Below are 15891 nucleotides of genomic sequence, written 5' to 3'. Positions count from 1 at the left end.
AGTGGACCTGTGATCTATTAATTAAATTTTTAAGTTATGAACATGATAATTAGACAAAATTAATGTTAAGTACTTAAAGTTAGAGTCTTGGGAGTTTTTCGGTAAAAATCTAACGCCGAATCAGTTAAAAATTACACCGGGTCTCACTAAAGGACGAATGGTCACTTAATGACATGGCACCCCCACATTAGGGCACCACCTTCCCATGGCTGATTCAGAAACCAGCGCCTCCCTCACTATTCCTCTCTCTAAAATTTGATTTTTGAATTTTCTCTCACTTCTCTCTAGAATTCCTCCATCCAAACCTCTCCAAAACACAAAATCTTCTTCATCAAAGTTGTTCCTCTCACTCTCCTCTTCACCACCATACCATTTTCATGGTGTGAATCAAAAATTTCATGTCCCTCACCTCACAAACAGCCACGGTTATGTTGATGTTCAAGGGCGTGACTTGTGTTCTTAAACTCTCTTGAAGAACCACACTTGGTTGCTTGGTTCTTGTGATTTTGTGGGTAAGTTCTCTTGATTTTTTCATGAAAAACCTCATCTTTTCTTCTTGTGTTCTTGAGCCTAACTCATGAGCATGTTCATGAAGGTTTGTTCTTGCTTAAAGGAGGGTTCTTGGTGGAAAAAGGTGGAGGCTTGAGCTAAAGGAGGAACCTTGAAGATGTAAGCTCTCACTTGAGAAATATGAACCAAAAAGCCTCCCTTTTTCTTGTTGAGTGCCTCGGTTTTGATATGTTCATGAGGAGAATGTTGTTCAAAATTTTGTAAAGTAATGGTTTGATGAAGATCTTTAAGGGTGTGTGTGTTTTAAACCATGGAATCATGGATTTGATGAGTAAAGGTGCCACCTTTGGACCTTTGTGTGTTGTTCATGTGAAAAGATGAACATGAACCCTATATGGACCCTTGATGATTTCAGCCATGTCATGTAATAATAAGGTTTGATGTTAAAAAAATGTGATTAAGTTGTTAAGTGTGGAAAAATGATTAGAAAGATTAACTAGGTGGGTTAACTCTAAGTAAAACTCACTAATCATGTTTAATAATGGCTAAAAACCCTAATTAAAATAGCTCATCAAATCTGCCTCATAAAGTATATAAGGGTTTAGTTGTGTTAAAATTATGGAGAGGATGAATTAGGGAATTAATTAAGGGTAGAGATTAATTAACAAAAGTAATTAAGGATTTAACTCTAAAATTGGACTAAAGTAGGGTTTAGGTACACTAATTAAATAATTAGTAAAATTTAAGTATCATGACATAATGACACTAAGGATATTTCATAATGCGACTTAATAATAGAAAAATCCAGGAATTAATGTGAATTAGGATTTATAATCAAAAGTGATTAAGGTTTGTTAAGTAAACACATTTAAGGCTAAGTAACCAGTTTTTAGGAGTAATTGGGGAGAGCATATCTCCCTCCACGAAGGTCATATAGGGTTGTGCCTTATATCAAATTGAAGGTTGAGATGTTGGCTATGTGATGTCAAAATGTGGTATCAATTGAAGATGTATTCCGTTCTGTATCTTCGTTTGAGTGACGACTGCACATGGAGGCCATGTGCAGGGGCTGTACATGGCTATAACTTCCACGAATTGTTTCTCCCTCTGTGATTACTCAAATTAGGCTCATAATAAGTCTAATTAAAGATAAAGTTGTCTAGTTGTCTACATAAATATTTGAGAACAATTAGTTTAGTATATTTTCCCGAATAGAAGAAATGGTAAATGATGTTTAGGTCCCTGTTCAGAGTTGACTCCTCTCTTGTGGCCCCACCATGATGGTGGGCATTATGGTTGTATTGTATGAAAGTAAATGGTATAATCTATATGTGCATTCATTCACATTCATATAGATGTTATATGTTCTTGATGTTATGATGATGCACTGATGATATATGTTATGAGGATCCTGGCCAGTGATCATGGTATGTAGGCTGCCTATGACTTGACTCTGGGAGCTATTTCATACTGAGGTTGTGTTGACTGTCTATGGCTTGACCTTGGAAGTCACACATGTGTAACCGTCTATGGCTTTGACCTTGGGGTTACACAAGGATGATATGATGATGCTATGTTTATGTTGTATGTCTGTATTATATGCTTTATAACTGACTTGTCATGCAGGAAGTGGGCTCAGGGGTTAGAGGATCCTCCATGAACCTTGAGCTTATTGAGATGTTGTTATCTCACCCCGTTTGGAGACATCATTTCAGGTACCCAGAGTAGTGGTGATGCTTCTAATGGAAAGGCCCCCGCATTGGAGTAGTTGATGATGTAGCTGATGATTTTATATTATGTTTAGATTTGATGTTGGCATGTAGACTTGTTAACATGCGTAATTATTTTATGGAGATTATTGTATGTATTTATTTAGGCTCATGATTGTATTCTTAGAGCCATGGATTATTTATTGATGCTTTTATATATACACTTGATGCATGTATTCAGTTAATTTGGGCATGGAGCCTTATTATTTGTATTGACCTATTGAGGGGATTGCAATCCCTGTGGGATTTGCAAGCTATCTGTTTAAATTATTGTATCCATTAGGTGATCTGTATGTGTGGGACCATGTTCCCAGTTATCCAAAATACAACCGTTATGTTGTCCGTGAGACTCCGTCAAGAATGACACTTGATGTCATATCTTGATGGTCAATGGCCACTAATACTGGCTCATAGGAGTAATTAGTAGATGTATGTTTAGATTTACGCTTTCGCAGTATCTCACATGAACGTTTTTAGAAATGTTTTTATAAAATGTTTTGGAAAAAGTTTACTCGTATTTTTGTAAAACGTGTTAGTATTCTTTTAAAATAAAGCCTTCCGCTGTGAATGTTAAATATCATGTTTGTTAACAACCGGAGTACTACGGGGTGTTATATTTATGGTATCAGAGCAGTTTCACCAGGACGTTCACTGATTTATTGCTTAAGTGTTTGAATTACCTGTTGAGTATCTCTTGAGCATCATGATATTGCATATTTCATCACTTGATTGAGCGTAGCTAACTCATACCTTGTGCAGTTGTGTGTAGATATCATGGCTCCTCGAGGGAGACCTAGACGGGTAGTTCAAAAGCCACCACCGAACCCCGTTGCTGCTGCTATAGCGGCACTACAGTAAACCTTGAGCGAGACAAGGAAAGCTGACCTGAAGAGGATAGAAGAGGCCAGAGAGCGCGATAGAGAGCAGTTGAGAAAGGCCAGTGAAGACCTTATGGCACAAAATAGGCTGGCCAATGCGGAGATGATCCGACTACTGTTGACAGAGTACGAGGAGGACCTCCACCACCTTCACCCCCACCTCCACCGCCAGTTACACCACAGGTGCAGCAGCAGGTTGCACGTGCTGTTGGTCCCGTACAGATTCTTGAGCCTGTTGTGATGGGACAAGAAGGGTCAGGAGAGGCCCATCAGGAGGCGGAGGCATCTGTCCACGAGGGACGAGTGAGGCAGCCAGTTATTGAGGTTGATAGATCAGCTATACCACCCATGTTTGACCGGGATACTAGAGAGTGTATGATGAATGCTTTCAAGAAGCATTCCCCGCCTCACTACAAAGGTGGAAGAGATTCCATCCCAGCATTGGAGTGGCTCCAAGAGATGAAGCGCATTTTTCAGGTTATGGAATGTGATGCCAACACGAAGCTCCTATATGCAGTGTACATGTTACAGGGGGACGCTGCTGACTGGTGGAGTAATGTTAGAAACCCACTTGAGTGCCAAGGTTATGCTATTACTTGGCCGTTATTTGAGAGGCATTTTCTGCAGAAGTACTTCCCTGAAGAAGCCAGGGAAAGGAAGAAGAGTGAGTTTGAAGACCTCCGGCAGGAAGGCATGACTGTGGATAAATATCTGAGCAAGTTCAACCGCTTGGCAAAATATTCGTGTTATGGTAGAGCTACCCTCACGCCAGAAGACAAGGCCTTTCGATTCAGGAAGGGTCTGAATGATATGATAGCAGACAAACTTGCTGGTCATTGCACCAGAGATTTTGTGGAGTTGATCAAGCAGTGCCAGAATATTCAGGAGCACTATTGTACCAGGGGAAATGAAGCAGCGAGAAAGAGCTTCAGTGGGAGGACTACGCCCTGGAAGGGTAAGGGAAAAGGTTTGCAAGCACAGCAGAACTCCAAGTTTAAGAAGACTCCCTTTGTGAAGAATGGAAGCAGAATGTCTGGTGCAGGGAAGATTCCCACTTGTTCCAAGTGTAGGAAGATGCATACAGGTGTTTGTCGACTGGGGCAGAATATTTGCTTCAGCTGTGGTCAGGCAGGACATTATTCCAGAGAGTGCCCCAAGAAGACGGGGCAAGTTGCAGCCATTCAGGCGATCCCTATTCAGTCCGTGTCTGCTCAGAGGCCATAGAGGAGCCTATGGCGCCCACTAGTGCCAGGGTATATTGAGTGACACAGCAGGAGGCAGAGATGTCTCCAAACCTTATCAAAGGTACTATTCTTATCAGAGGATATGAATTTGACGCCATGTTTGATTCTGGAGCTACCCACTCCTTCATATCAGAATTTGTTTCTAATGGATTACATTTGCCCATTCATGAGTTCACGCCTCCCATGGTAGTGAAGACTACCACCAGAGACATTGTTTCTACTTCTTTGAAGTGCAAAGAAGTCAGATTCATATATGAGCAAGAAGAGTATATGGTGGATTTGATAGTGCTTGAGGGCATGAATCTACACATTATCTTGGGTATGGATTGGCTGGTCCGATATGGTGTGATGCTAGATTGTTGTAGCATAAGAGTTTTCTTTGCTGCAAAAGGAGAAAAGCCGGACAATTTGTACTTGACAGCACCGCAGTTAAATAAGGCTCTAGATGAGGGAGATGCAGGATACATTATCCTGGGAGGACTCGTAAGAGACTCCAAAGAACCTACTGCTAATATTCCGGTTGTATGCGAGTTTGAAGACGTATTTCCAGAAGAAATTCCTCATTTTCCACCTGAGAGGGAGATTGAATTCTCAATTGACTTAGTACCTGGTGTGGGGCTTATCTCATTGGCTCCATACCGGATGTCACCAGTGGAGCTAGCTAAGCTGAAGAAGCAGTTAGAATAATTGTCCCACAAGAATTTTATCAGACCGAGTGTATCTCCTTGGGGTGTACCAGTCATCTTCGTGATATGGGCATTATTAGTATCTAGTGATCCTATTTGGGCTTACTAATGCCCCAGCCGTGTTCATGAGTTATATGAACCGAATCTTTAAACCACATCTAGATCAGTTTGTAGTGGTGTTTATTGATGATATTCTAATCTACTCCAAGAGTAAAGAAGAGCATGCAGAGCATTTGAAGATAGTCCTACAGATTTTGAGGGAGCATCAGTTATATGCCAAACCCTCCAAGTGTGAGTTTTGGTTACATGAGATCCAGTTTCTTGGACACATCATCTCATCTACAGGAGTGGCTGTTGATCCGAGTAAAATTGAAGCTGTGCTGGATTGGGAGAGACCCAAGAATGTTACTGAAATCTGGAGTTTTCTGGGTTTAGCAGGATACTACAGGCGGTTTATTAATGGATTCTCCAGAATCACCTTACCATTGACTAGATTGACCTGTAAGGGGGTGCCATTTGCATGGACCCTTGGGTGTGATGTGAGTTTCCAGGAACTAAAAGATAAGTTTACTACCGCACCGGTTCTGATTCTTCCTGATCCAGAGAAGAGATTTGAGATCTATTGTGATGCATCCAAGTATGGATTAGGGTGCATGTTGATGCAGGAGTGAAAGGTAGTGGCCTATGCTTCTAGACAGTTGAGACCACATGAAGAGAACTACCCTACTCATGATCTTGAGTTAGCGGCCGTTGTTTTTGCGTTGAAAATATGGAGACACTTCTTGTATGGTGCTACCTTCACAGTCTTTAGTGATCACAAAAGCTTGAAGTATCTATTCGAAAGGGGATAGATCAAGTGTCCTACACGTGAGGGGTTGCATGTGTCACTATCTATGTGTCTTAATTTTATACAACTATCATATTGATCGCAAGCTCCTTGTGGATGATAAATTTAAACCATAAACTCTGCTTGCTATTGGTGCTATCAATACAAAAAATTCAAATTGAACAAGCGAAATCAAGCGATTTTTAAACCATAAATTCTGCTTGCTATTTTCTGCTTCAGAATAAGAGAAAATATCAATACATCTGTTTCTACACACGAATCCTAATACTGTTATCAATCCTAAAAGGCATCAAGAACAGAAAAATTAAAGCGATTTTTGTATGGATCCCAATGAAGGCCAATCTCATCCCCTTTCTTTAAGCCTCTCCTTGATACAAAATCTTTAACCCAATTTCCAATGAAAACATAGCTTCTTGAAGAAACCCATTTCTTGAAAATTAAAGAATGAATGGAGGCAGTGTCTACATCCCAAATGTCAACTTGAACACCTCTTTCAACGTCTCCATCCAACACCGGCACCACCAAATTCTCAGCAAAATCTTTAGGGAGCAAGAGCCTCCTCATGTTGCCAAGATCACTGCCATTAAGGACTTTCTTGATCTTCCAAGGGTCATCATAAAGCATCAAATCCAAAGAGTAACCCCAACTTCTCTCTACACACACCTTCTTTCTTGCAGCAACATGAGTTTCTTCATAAATCTTCCTCTTCTTGGTTAAAGAAACAGAGACATCATCAGTGTCGTATGCAGTTGCTGACATTTCTTTCATGTTTTTGTGAATTGGGTTTTGGTTTCTTGAAAGCTATGAGGTTTTTCTGTTTTCCTGTTACGGGTCAATATATATAGAAGTTGCCTTTTATGCCAGCCCACTTCACTTTAAATGTTTATTCTGCTATATAATTTTAACATCTTTTTATTTTATTTTAATTTTTATCTATACAGATATAATTTATATCTTAGATAATTCTTATTCAAAATATAGGAAAAATAAAAAATTAAATTGTAGGACTTGAGCATTTGTAGTTTTGTGAAGATATCAAAACGTAAAAAAAATATTGACTGATTATAAAAATATTAATTTACGTTGATATTTAATTATTAAACTAACAAAAATTGTAGGCAACTTTCACTTTTTTCCCCTAAACAGTTATTATGCCACCTCACTTAAACATTTATTCTGGTTATATATTAATAAATTTAAATTGTTAACATTAGCTAATAATAATAATATTGGAAATGGAAGAATACTTATAATTCACAAGTAAAATTGAATTTTTTTTTTTGAAAATTTAAAGAATAAAAGGAATTTTTAAAAAAATTAAAGAGATGTGTTGAAAATAAGTCATGGTGTCCTAAGATTAAACACCTATTATTTTTAGTTGCATTGTTTGGAAAAAAAATTTAATTATTGCATTTTAATTAAATAATTACGCATTTATTGCAGTTTTGGAAATAATTACGGATCTATTGCACAATGTGACGCCTTTTTTGGGCGTCACATGTGACGCCTCATTTAGGCGTCTCTCACCTAAGGTTGACACGTGTCATTTTTTTTTCTAAAAAAAATAATAATTTAATCATAAAACTTCTGAAGGCCATACCTTTTGACTCGAGTATCCAATTCAGGTAATTCTTTTTTTGATTCCACATAACTTTTCGAGATCTACGCAATGACATCTCATTTGATATATTTTATTTCTCACAAACGTAATTTAAATTTAAATTAGGTAATCCTTCTTCCTTAGAGATTTAGAATATTTATTTAGTTATTTCCTTTATTAATACAGATTTTTCAAATTGATTATTGAGTTTAAATCACAAATCAAATCTTTATTTTGTTTTCCATATTAATAATAATTGTTACTTTTAATTTAAATCACAAACCAAATTTTTTTATAATAAAAATAAAAAAATTATTTTTTAAATTAAATCACACATCAAATCTTGATTTCTTTTTTATATTAAATCACAAACGCTGAACTCAGAGGCTTCTGAGTTTAAAAATGTGACACGTGTCAACACCTGACACGTCACCAATCACGTCTAAATTAGGTTTCAATCAAGAGGCAATCACGCCTAATTTAGGTAATTTTTTTTTTGAAAAACATTCATAAGCCATCATTAATTTCAGACCACGAATAATAACCCAGAAGCTTATAGCATTAATCATTAATTTCAAAAATAATATCCTTTTTTCTTAGATATTTAGAATATTTATTTAATTATTTTCTTTTTTTCTACAGATTTTTCAAATTGATTTTTTAGTTTAAATCACAAATCAAATCTTTATATTGTTTTCCTTATTAGTAATAATTTTTATTTTTAATTTTAATTTAAATCACAATCCAAATTTTTGTTATAATAAAAAAAGTATTATAAAAAAAATTAAATCACAAATCAAAATTTTATTTATTTCTTTATATTAAATCACAAACCCAGAACTCAGAGGCTTCTTGGTTTAACCGCTCTTATAATACCATTCTTGCAAATTAAAATTGTGTTTATGAGAAATAAAATATATCAAATGAGATGTCATTGCGTAGATCTCGAAAAGTTATGTGGAATCAAAAAAAGAATTACCTAAATTGGATACCGGAGTCAAAAGTTATGACCTTCAGAAGTTTTATGATTAAATTATTATTTTTTTGGAAAAAAAATTACACGTGTCAACCTTAGGTGAGAGACGCCCCAATGGGGCGTCTCCCCTCAGATGAGAGACGCCTAAATGAGGCGTCACATGTGACGCTCAAAAAAAGCGTCACATTGTGCAATAGATCCGTAATTATTTCTAAAATTGCAATAAATGCGTAATTATTTAATTAAAATGCAATAATTAAATTTTTTTGCCTGTATTGTTTTGACAACAAAAATTCTCCTATAATCGTTCATAAACATAATCAATAACACACGTACACAAAAAAAATAAAAAAATTGAACTAACAAAAATATTATGCTAATAATAATAATATTAGAAATGGAAGAATACTTATAACATTATTTACGTTGATATTCTCCTAAAAATATTTATTTACGTTGATATTTAAACATCGTTGATATTGAACATCGTTGATACTAAAAAAATAATTGAACATCGTTCATAAACATATTCTCCTAAAAATATTAATTTACGTTGATATTTAATTATTAAACTAACAAAAATTGTAGGCAACTTTCACTTTTTTTTCCCTAAACAGTTATTATGCCACCTCACTTAAACATTTATTCTGTTTATATATTAATAAATTTAAATTGTTAACATTAGCTAATAATAATAATATTGGAAATGGAAGAATACTTATAATTCACAAGTAAAATTGAATTTTTTTTTTTGAAAATTTAAAGAATAAAAGGAATTTTTTAAAAAATTAAAGAGATGTGTTGAAAATAAGTCATGGTGTCCTAAGATTAAACACCTATTATTTTTAGTTGCATTGTTTGGAAAAAAAATTTAATTATTGCATTTTAATTAAATAATTACGCATTTATTGCAGTTTTGGAAATAATTACGGATCTATTGCAAATTGTGACGCCTTTTTTGGGCGTCACATGTGACGCCTCATTTAGGCGTCTCTCACTTAAGGTTGACACGTGTCATTTTTTTTTAATAAAAAATAATAATTTAATCATAAAACTTCTGAAGGCCATAACTTTTGACTCGAGTATCCAATTCAGGTAATTCTTTTTTTGATTCCACATAACTTTTCGAGATCTACGCAATGACATCTCATTTGATATATTTTATTTCTCACAAACGTAATTTAAATTTAAATTAGGTAATCCTTCTTCCTTAGAGATTTAGAATATTTATTTAGTTATTTCCTTTATTAATACAGATTTTTCAAATTGATTTTTGAGTTTAAATCACAAATTAAATCTTTATTTTATTTTCCATATTAATAATAATTGTTACTTTTAATTTAAATAACAAACCAAATTTTTTTATAATAAAAATAAAAAAATTAAAATTAAATCAAATCAAATTTTTTTTTTTTATATTAAATCACACATCAAATCTTGATTTAAAAATTTAGTCAACACCTGACACGTCACCAATCACGTCTAAATTAGGTTTCAATCAAGAGGCAATCACGCCTAATTTAGGTAATTTTTTTTTTTAAAAACATTCATAAGCCATCATTAATTTCAGACCACGAATAATAACCCAGAAGCTTATAGCATTAATCATTAATTTCAAAAATAATATCCTTTTTTCTTAGATATTTAGAATATTTATTTAATTATTTTCTTTTTTTCTACAGATTTTTCAAATTGATTTTTTAGTTTAAATCACAAATCAAATCTATATATTGTTTTCCTTATTAGTAATAATTTTTATTTTTAATTTTAATTTAAATCACAATCCAAATTTTTGTTATAATAAAAAAAGTATTATAAAAAAAATTAAATCACAAATCAAAATTTTATTTATTTCTTTATATTAAATCACAAACCCAGAACTCAGAGGTTTCTTGCTTTAACTGCTCTTATAATACCATTCTTGCAAATTAAAATTGTGTTTATGAGAAATAAAATATATCAAATGAGATGTCATTGCGTAGATCTCGAAAAGTTATGTGGAATCAAAAAAAGAATTACCTAAATTGGATACCGGAGTCAAAAGTTATGACCTTCAGAAATTTTATGATTAAATTATTATTTTTTTGGAAAAAAATGACACGTGTCAACCTTAGGTGAGAGACGCCCCAATGGTGCGTCTTCCCTCAGATGAGAGACGCCTAAATGAGGCGTCACATGTGACGCTAAAAAAAAGCGTGACATTGTGCAATAGATCCGTAATTATTTCTAAAATTGCAATAAATGCGTAATTATTTAATTAAAATGCAATAAATAAATTTTTTTTGCCTGTATTGTTTTGACAACAAAAATTCTCCTATAATCGTTCATAAACATAATCAATAACACACGTACACAAAAAAAATAAAAAAATTGAACTAACAAAAATATTATGCTAATAATAATAATATTGGAAATGGAAGAATACTTATAACATTATTTACGTTGATATTCTCCTAAAAATATTTATTTACGTTGATATTTAAACATCGTTGATATTGAACATCGTTGATACTAAAAAAATAATTGAACATCGTTCATAAACATATTCTCCTAAAAATATTAATTTACGTTGATATTTAATTATTAAACTAACAAAAATTGTAGGCAACTTTCACTTTTTTTTCCCTAAACAGTTATTATGCCACCTCACTTAAACATTTATTCTGTTTATATATTAATAAATTTAAATTGTTAACATTAGCTAATAATAATAATATTGGAAATGGAAGAATACTTATAATTCACAAGTAAAATTGAATTTTTTTTTTTGAAAATTTAAAGAATAAAAGGAATTTTTTAAAAAATTTAAGAGATGTGTTGAAAATAAGTCATGGTGTCCTAAGATTAAACACCTATTATTTTTAGTTGCATTGTTTGGAAAAAAAATTTAATTATTGCATTTTAATTAAATAATTACGCATTTATTGCAGTTTTGGAAATAATTACGGATCTATTGCAAATTGTGACGCCTTTTTTGGGCGTCACATGTGACGCCTCATTTAGGCGTCTCTCACTTAAGGTTGACACGTGTCATTTTTTTCTAATAAAAATAATAATTTAATCATAAAACTTCTGAAGGCCATAACTTTTGACTCGAGTACCCAATTCAGTTAATTCTTTTTTTTATTCCACATAAATTTTCGAGATCTATGCAATGACATCTCATTTGATATATTTTATTTCTCACAAACGTAATTTAAATTTAAATTAGGTAATCCTTCTTCCTTAGAGATTTAGAATATTTATTTAAATATTTCCTTTATTAATACAGATTTTTTAAATTGATTTTTGAGTTTAAATCACAAATCAAATCTTTATTTTGTTTTCCTTATTAATAATAATTGTTACTTTTAATTTAAATCACAAACAAAAAAAAATTATAATAATTTTTTTTTTAAATTAAATCACACATCAAATCTTGATTTATTTTTTATATTAAATAACAAACGCAGAACTCAGAGGATTCTGAGTTTAAAAATTTGACACGTGTCAACACCTGACACGTCACCAATCACGTCTAAATTGGGTTTCAATCAAGAGGCAATCACGCCTAATTTAGGTAATTTTATTTTTGAAAAATATTCATAAGCCATCATTAATTTCAGACCACGAATAATAACCCAGAAGATTATAGCATTAATCATTAATTTCAAAAATAATATCCTTTTTCCTTAGATATTTAGAATATTTATTTAATTATTTTCTTTATTTCTACAGATTTTTCAAATTGATTTTTTAGTTTAAATCACAAATCAAATCTTTATTTTGTTTTCGTTATTAAAAATAATTTTTAATTTTATTTTTAATTTAAATCATAAACCAAATTTTTTTTATAATAAAAAAAGTATTATAAAAAAAAATTAAATCACAAATCACAAATCAAAATTTTATTTATTTCTTTATATTAAATCACAAACCCAGAACTTAGAGGCTTCTTGGTTTAACCGCTCTTATAATACCATTCTTGCAAATTAAAATTGTGTTTATGAGAAATAAAATATATCAAATGAGATGTCATTGCGTAGATCTTGAAAAGTTATGTGGAATCAAAAAAACAATTACCTAAATTGGATACCCGAGTCAAAAGTTATGTCCTTCAGATGTTTTATGATTAAAATATTATTTTTTTTAGAAAGAAAATGACACGTGTCAACCTTAGGTGAGAGACGCCCAGGGGAGACGCCTAAATGAGGCGTCACATGTGACGCCCAAAAAAAGCGTCACATTGTGCAATAGATCCGTAATTATTTCTAAAATTACAATAAATGCGTAATTATTTAATTAAAATGCAATACTTAAATTTTTTTGCCTGTATTGTTTTGACAACAAAAATTCTCCTATAATCGTTCATAAACATAATCAATAACACACGTACACAAAAAAAAATAAAAAAATTGAACTAACAAAAATATTATGCTAATAATAATAATATTGGAAATGGAAGAATACTTATAACATTATTTACGTTGATATTCTCCTAAAAATATTTATTTACGTTGATATTTAAACATCGTTGATATTGAACATCGTTGATACTAAAATAATAATTGAACATCGTTCATAAACATATTCTCCTAAAAATATTAATTTACGTTGATATTTAATTATTAAACTAACAAAAATTGTAGGCAACTTTCACTTTTTTTCCCTAAACAGTTGTTATGCCACCTCACTTAAACATTTATTCTGTTTATATATTAATAAATTTAAATTGTTAACATTAGCTAATAATAATAATATTGGAAATGGAAGAATACTTATAATTCACTAGTAAAATTGAATTCTTTTTTTGAAAATTTAAAGAATAAAAGGAATTTTTTAAAAAATTAAAGAGATGTGTTGAAAATAAGTCATGGTGTCCTAAGATTAAATACCTATTATATTTTATTTTTTATTTATTTAATTTGGTGAAAAAACCTATTATTTTTAGTTGCATTGTTTTGACAACAAAAATTCTCCTATAATCGTTCATAAACATAATCAATAACACACGTACACACAAAAAATAAAAAAATTGTGTATGCTGGCATAAAAAATCCCAAGTTTAAGATAATTCACGTGATAAATCGTATCAACAATTACTAAAATCATTCAATTAAAGTGTACTTTTGTTCTTTTCATGTAATTTCAAATGATATATTCTATCAACATTTATAAAATCATTCAAATAATAATGTTATGTTTTTCAAATAATTTTAGAAATATAAACAGTTAACAAAAACCATTATATTCTTTTATGCTGTTTCTCAATGCTAGATGTTTTATAAAAACATAAGCTCAGCTTGTTTTTATTTATGTTATCTTTTCTCTTAAATAAATAAATATTTAAATAATAGAAAAAATAATAATAGAATTTGAAAGAAAAGCTGGAATTTGGTAATAATCCATGTTATTTAGGGTGTGCATGACAACCTTCCCGGAATCAATTTCTTTTTAATTTCTGTTCCCGGGAACAAAAATGGATAGGAAATTTGTTTGGTAAAACCGGTTTATTTTTTTGTTCCCGGGATGAACCGATTTAATTTTTGTGCCGGGGAACAGAAAAAAGAATAAAAAAATTTCTGCCTTTTATAATACAAAAAAAAAATCTGATTTTTTGTTCCCTGGTACAAAATGAGAAACACTTGTCTATCTCAATTACTCTCCACCACCACCATTATCTCGACATGACCACCACTACCATTGTCGTCGTTGACGTCATACCACCAATGTCGTTGTCACCACCACTAGGATTCCACCGCCACCACCACCACCACCTCCACTCATCGCCACATCACCACCACCATATCACCACAACCACTACCATGCCACCACCATCGCCACCACTACCACTACCACCACCCCCACTATTGTTGCAGCCAATGTCGTCACCATCACCACCATGCCATTGCCACCAACCACTGCGGTCACCATCACCACCATGCCACCGCCACCATCGTCGCAGCCACTGTCGTCACCACCGCCACCTTCGCCACCAACTACCACCACCGTCGTCGTAGTCACCGCCACCGCCACCACCACCATGTCATTGCCGCCGCCGCCGCCACCACCATCACCGCAACCACCGCCGTCACCACCACCGTCGTCGCAGTCATTGCTGTCTCCAGCACCACCATGTCATTACCACCACCGTCACCGTCGACACCACCATTGTCGCAGCCACTGTCGTCACCACTACCACCATGCCACCGCCACGCCTCCAACAATCGCCACTGCCGTCACCACCACCACCATCGCCACCATCACCACCAACTACCCACACCGTCGTCACAGCCACTGTAGTCTCCACTACCACTGTCGCCGTCGCCGCCATCACCACTACTGTCGTCGTCCCCGCCACTATTACCACCACCACACCATATGGAAAAGAAAGTGTAATATGAAAAAAACTTATGCTTAACAGAATTATAATTTTTTATATTATTTGTTATGTTATCAAACGCAATTCTCATTCTCGGAATAAAAATAGAACATGTTATCAAACACATTTTTTTTCTCAGAAACTGTTCCAAGGCACTAAAATAGAAAAGAATTGTTTCTTTTCAGAAACAGTGCCAGGGAACAGAATAGTTGTCATGCACACCCTTAGTCTTAAGTTAAGTGCACTAAATTTATTCAATTACTTCTCAGTAATTTTACTCTCAAAGGAATCATACAAATATAGTCAAAAGATATTACACTCTATGCTAAATAAATTATCTAAGACAAAAAAGCTAATAGCTTTGACAGATTTTCCATGAGTGACTAAATCCAGGTTTCTATTCTAACCTGTGAAAATTACTTTCTCAAGTAACACAAGACACATCAAAAAGTTACATGCACTCCAAAATGCAAAACATATACCAGTAGTGTAACTCTTGTTACAAAAATATACATGATTCAGCTTTTGGAATAAATGACAACACACTTTAGCCAAATAATTCAAACATTGATTATTAAAATGCAGTATCACTCGTTGTATTCAAAAATCAAGCTTCCCTTATTATAGACGCAGGGTTACATTGCTCAGTTACATTGGGCCATTAAAATAATAATGCTAATATATAATTGTCAACCTAATGATATATAACAGTTACATAATTTAATAATATATACATCAAATAAAACAAACGATGAATTTCAAACGGTTATGAATTTCAAATCGCATGGTAGCGGAACAATCCCCTCCCATTAGAGTACGAAGGGACGAAATGCATCACAAAATAATTGCATAAGTGCATGGTGGTGTATCCCAAGAAACGCAAGAAAGGACTTCAGCAATAAGAGCTCAGAAGTAATGGCTGTCATGGAGCGATATTCAACATCAACATAAAAGCGAGAAAATGTTGCCTACTTTTTTAGTCTTCTAGGAGACAAGAGATTAACCAAGCATGACAAAATA

General features: G+C 33.1%; 4 protein-coding genes across 4 annotated transcripts; 3 read left to right on the top strand and 1 right to left on the bottom strand.

The window, feature by feature from the left end:
- Window positions 1–3053: 3053 nt before the first annotated feature.
- On the top strand, window positions 3054–4381 carry LOC133285207 (uncharacterized). The gene is made up of 2 exons (XM_061482395.1): window positions 3054–3133; window positions 3283–4381. Exons 1-2 carry the CDS (start codon window positions 3054–3056, stop codon window positions 4379–4381), a joined length of 1179 nt encoding a protein of 392 aa, XP_061338379.1.
- A 59-nt stretch (window positions 4382–4440) lies between these two features.
- LOC133285206 (uncharacterized) lies at window positions 4441–5088 on the top strand. Its single transcript, XM_061482394.1, has one exon. The coding sequence runs from the start codon at window positions 4441–4443 to the stop codon at window positions 5086–5088; it is 648 nt and encodes a 215-aa protein (XP_061338378.1).
- Window positions 5089–5212: 124 nt separating this feature from the next.
- LOC133285205 (uncharacterized mitochondrial protein AtMg00860-like) lies at window positions 5213–5758 on the top strand. Its single transcript, XM_061482393.1, has one exon. It carries the CDS (start codon window positions 5213–5215, stop codon window positions 5756–5758), a length of 546 nt encoding a protein of 181 aa, XP_061338377.1.
- Window positions 5759–6213: 455 nt separating this feature from the next.
- Window positions 6214–6702, bottom strand: LOC133285210 (B3 domain-containing protein At2g33720-like). Its single transcript, XM_061482399.1, has one exon. The coding sequence runs from the start codon at window positions 6700–6702 to the stop codon at window positions 6214–6216; it is 489 nt and encodes a 162-aa protein (XP_061338383.1).
- Window positions 6703–15891: the final 9189 nt, after the last annotated feature.

Source organism: Gastrolobium bilobum, unplaced genomic scaffold (genome assembly GCF_033153095.1).
Source record: "Gastrolobium bilobum isolate Gb01-03AN ecotype WA unplaced genomic scaffold, APGP_CSIRO_Gbil_v1 utg56496, whole genome shotgun sequence".
NCBI classification, from domain to species: Eukaryota; Viridiplantae; Streptophyta; class Magnoliopsida; order Fabales; family Fabaceae; genus Gastrolobium; species Gastrolobium bilobum.
This window is presented reverse-complemented; position numbering and strand designations above follow the sequence as displayed.

What these genes read in the sequence shown, in the direction of transcription:
- LOC133285205 (XM_061482393.1), top strand. Translation starts at nt 5,213, where the DNA reads ATGAGTTATATGAACCGAATCTTTAAACCACATCTAGATCAGTTTGTA.
- LOC133285210 (XM_061482399.1), bottom strand. Translation starts at nt 6,702, where the DNA reads ATGAAAGAAATGTCAGCAACTGCATACGACACTGATGATGTCTCTGTT.
- LOC133285206 (XM_061482394.1), top strand. Translation starts at nt 4,441, where the DNA reads ATGTCTCCAAACCTTATCAAAGGTACTATTCTTATCAGAGGATATGAA.
- LOC133285207 (XM_061482395.1), top strand. Translation starts at nt 3,054, where the DNA reads ATGGCTCCTCGAGGGAGACCTAGACGGGTAGTTCAAAAGCCACCACCG. An exon ending in GCTGCTATAGCGGCACTACA is followed by an intron (nt 3,134 to 3,282) that starts GTAAACCTTGAG and finishes TACTGTTGACAG; the next exon opens with AGTACGAGGAGGACCTCCAC.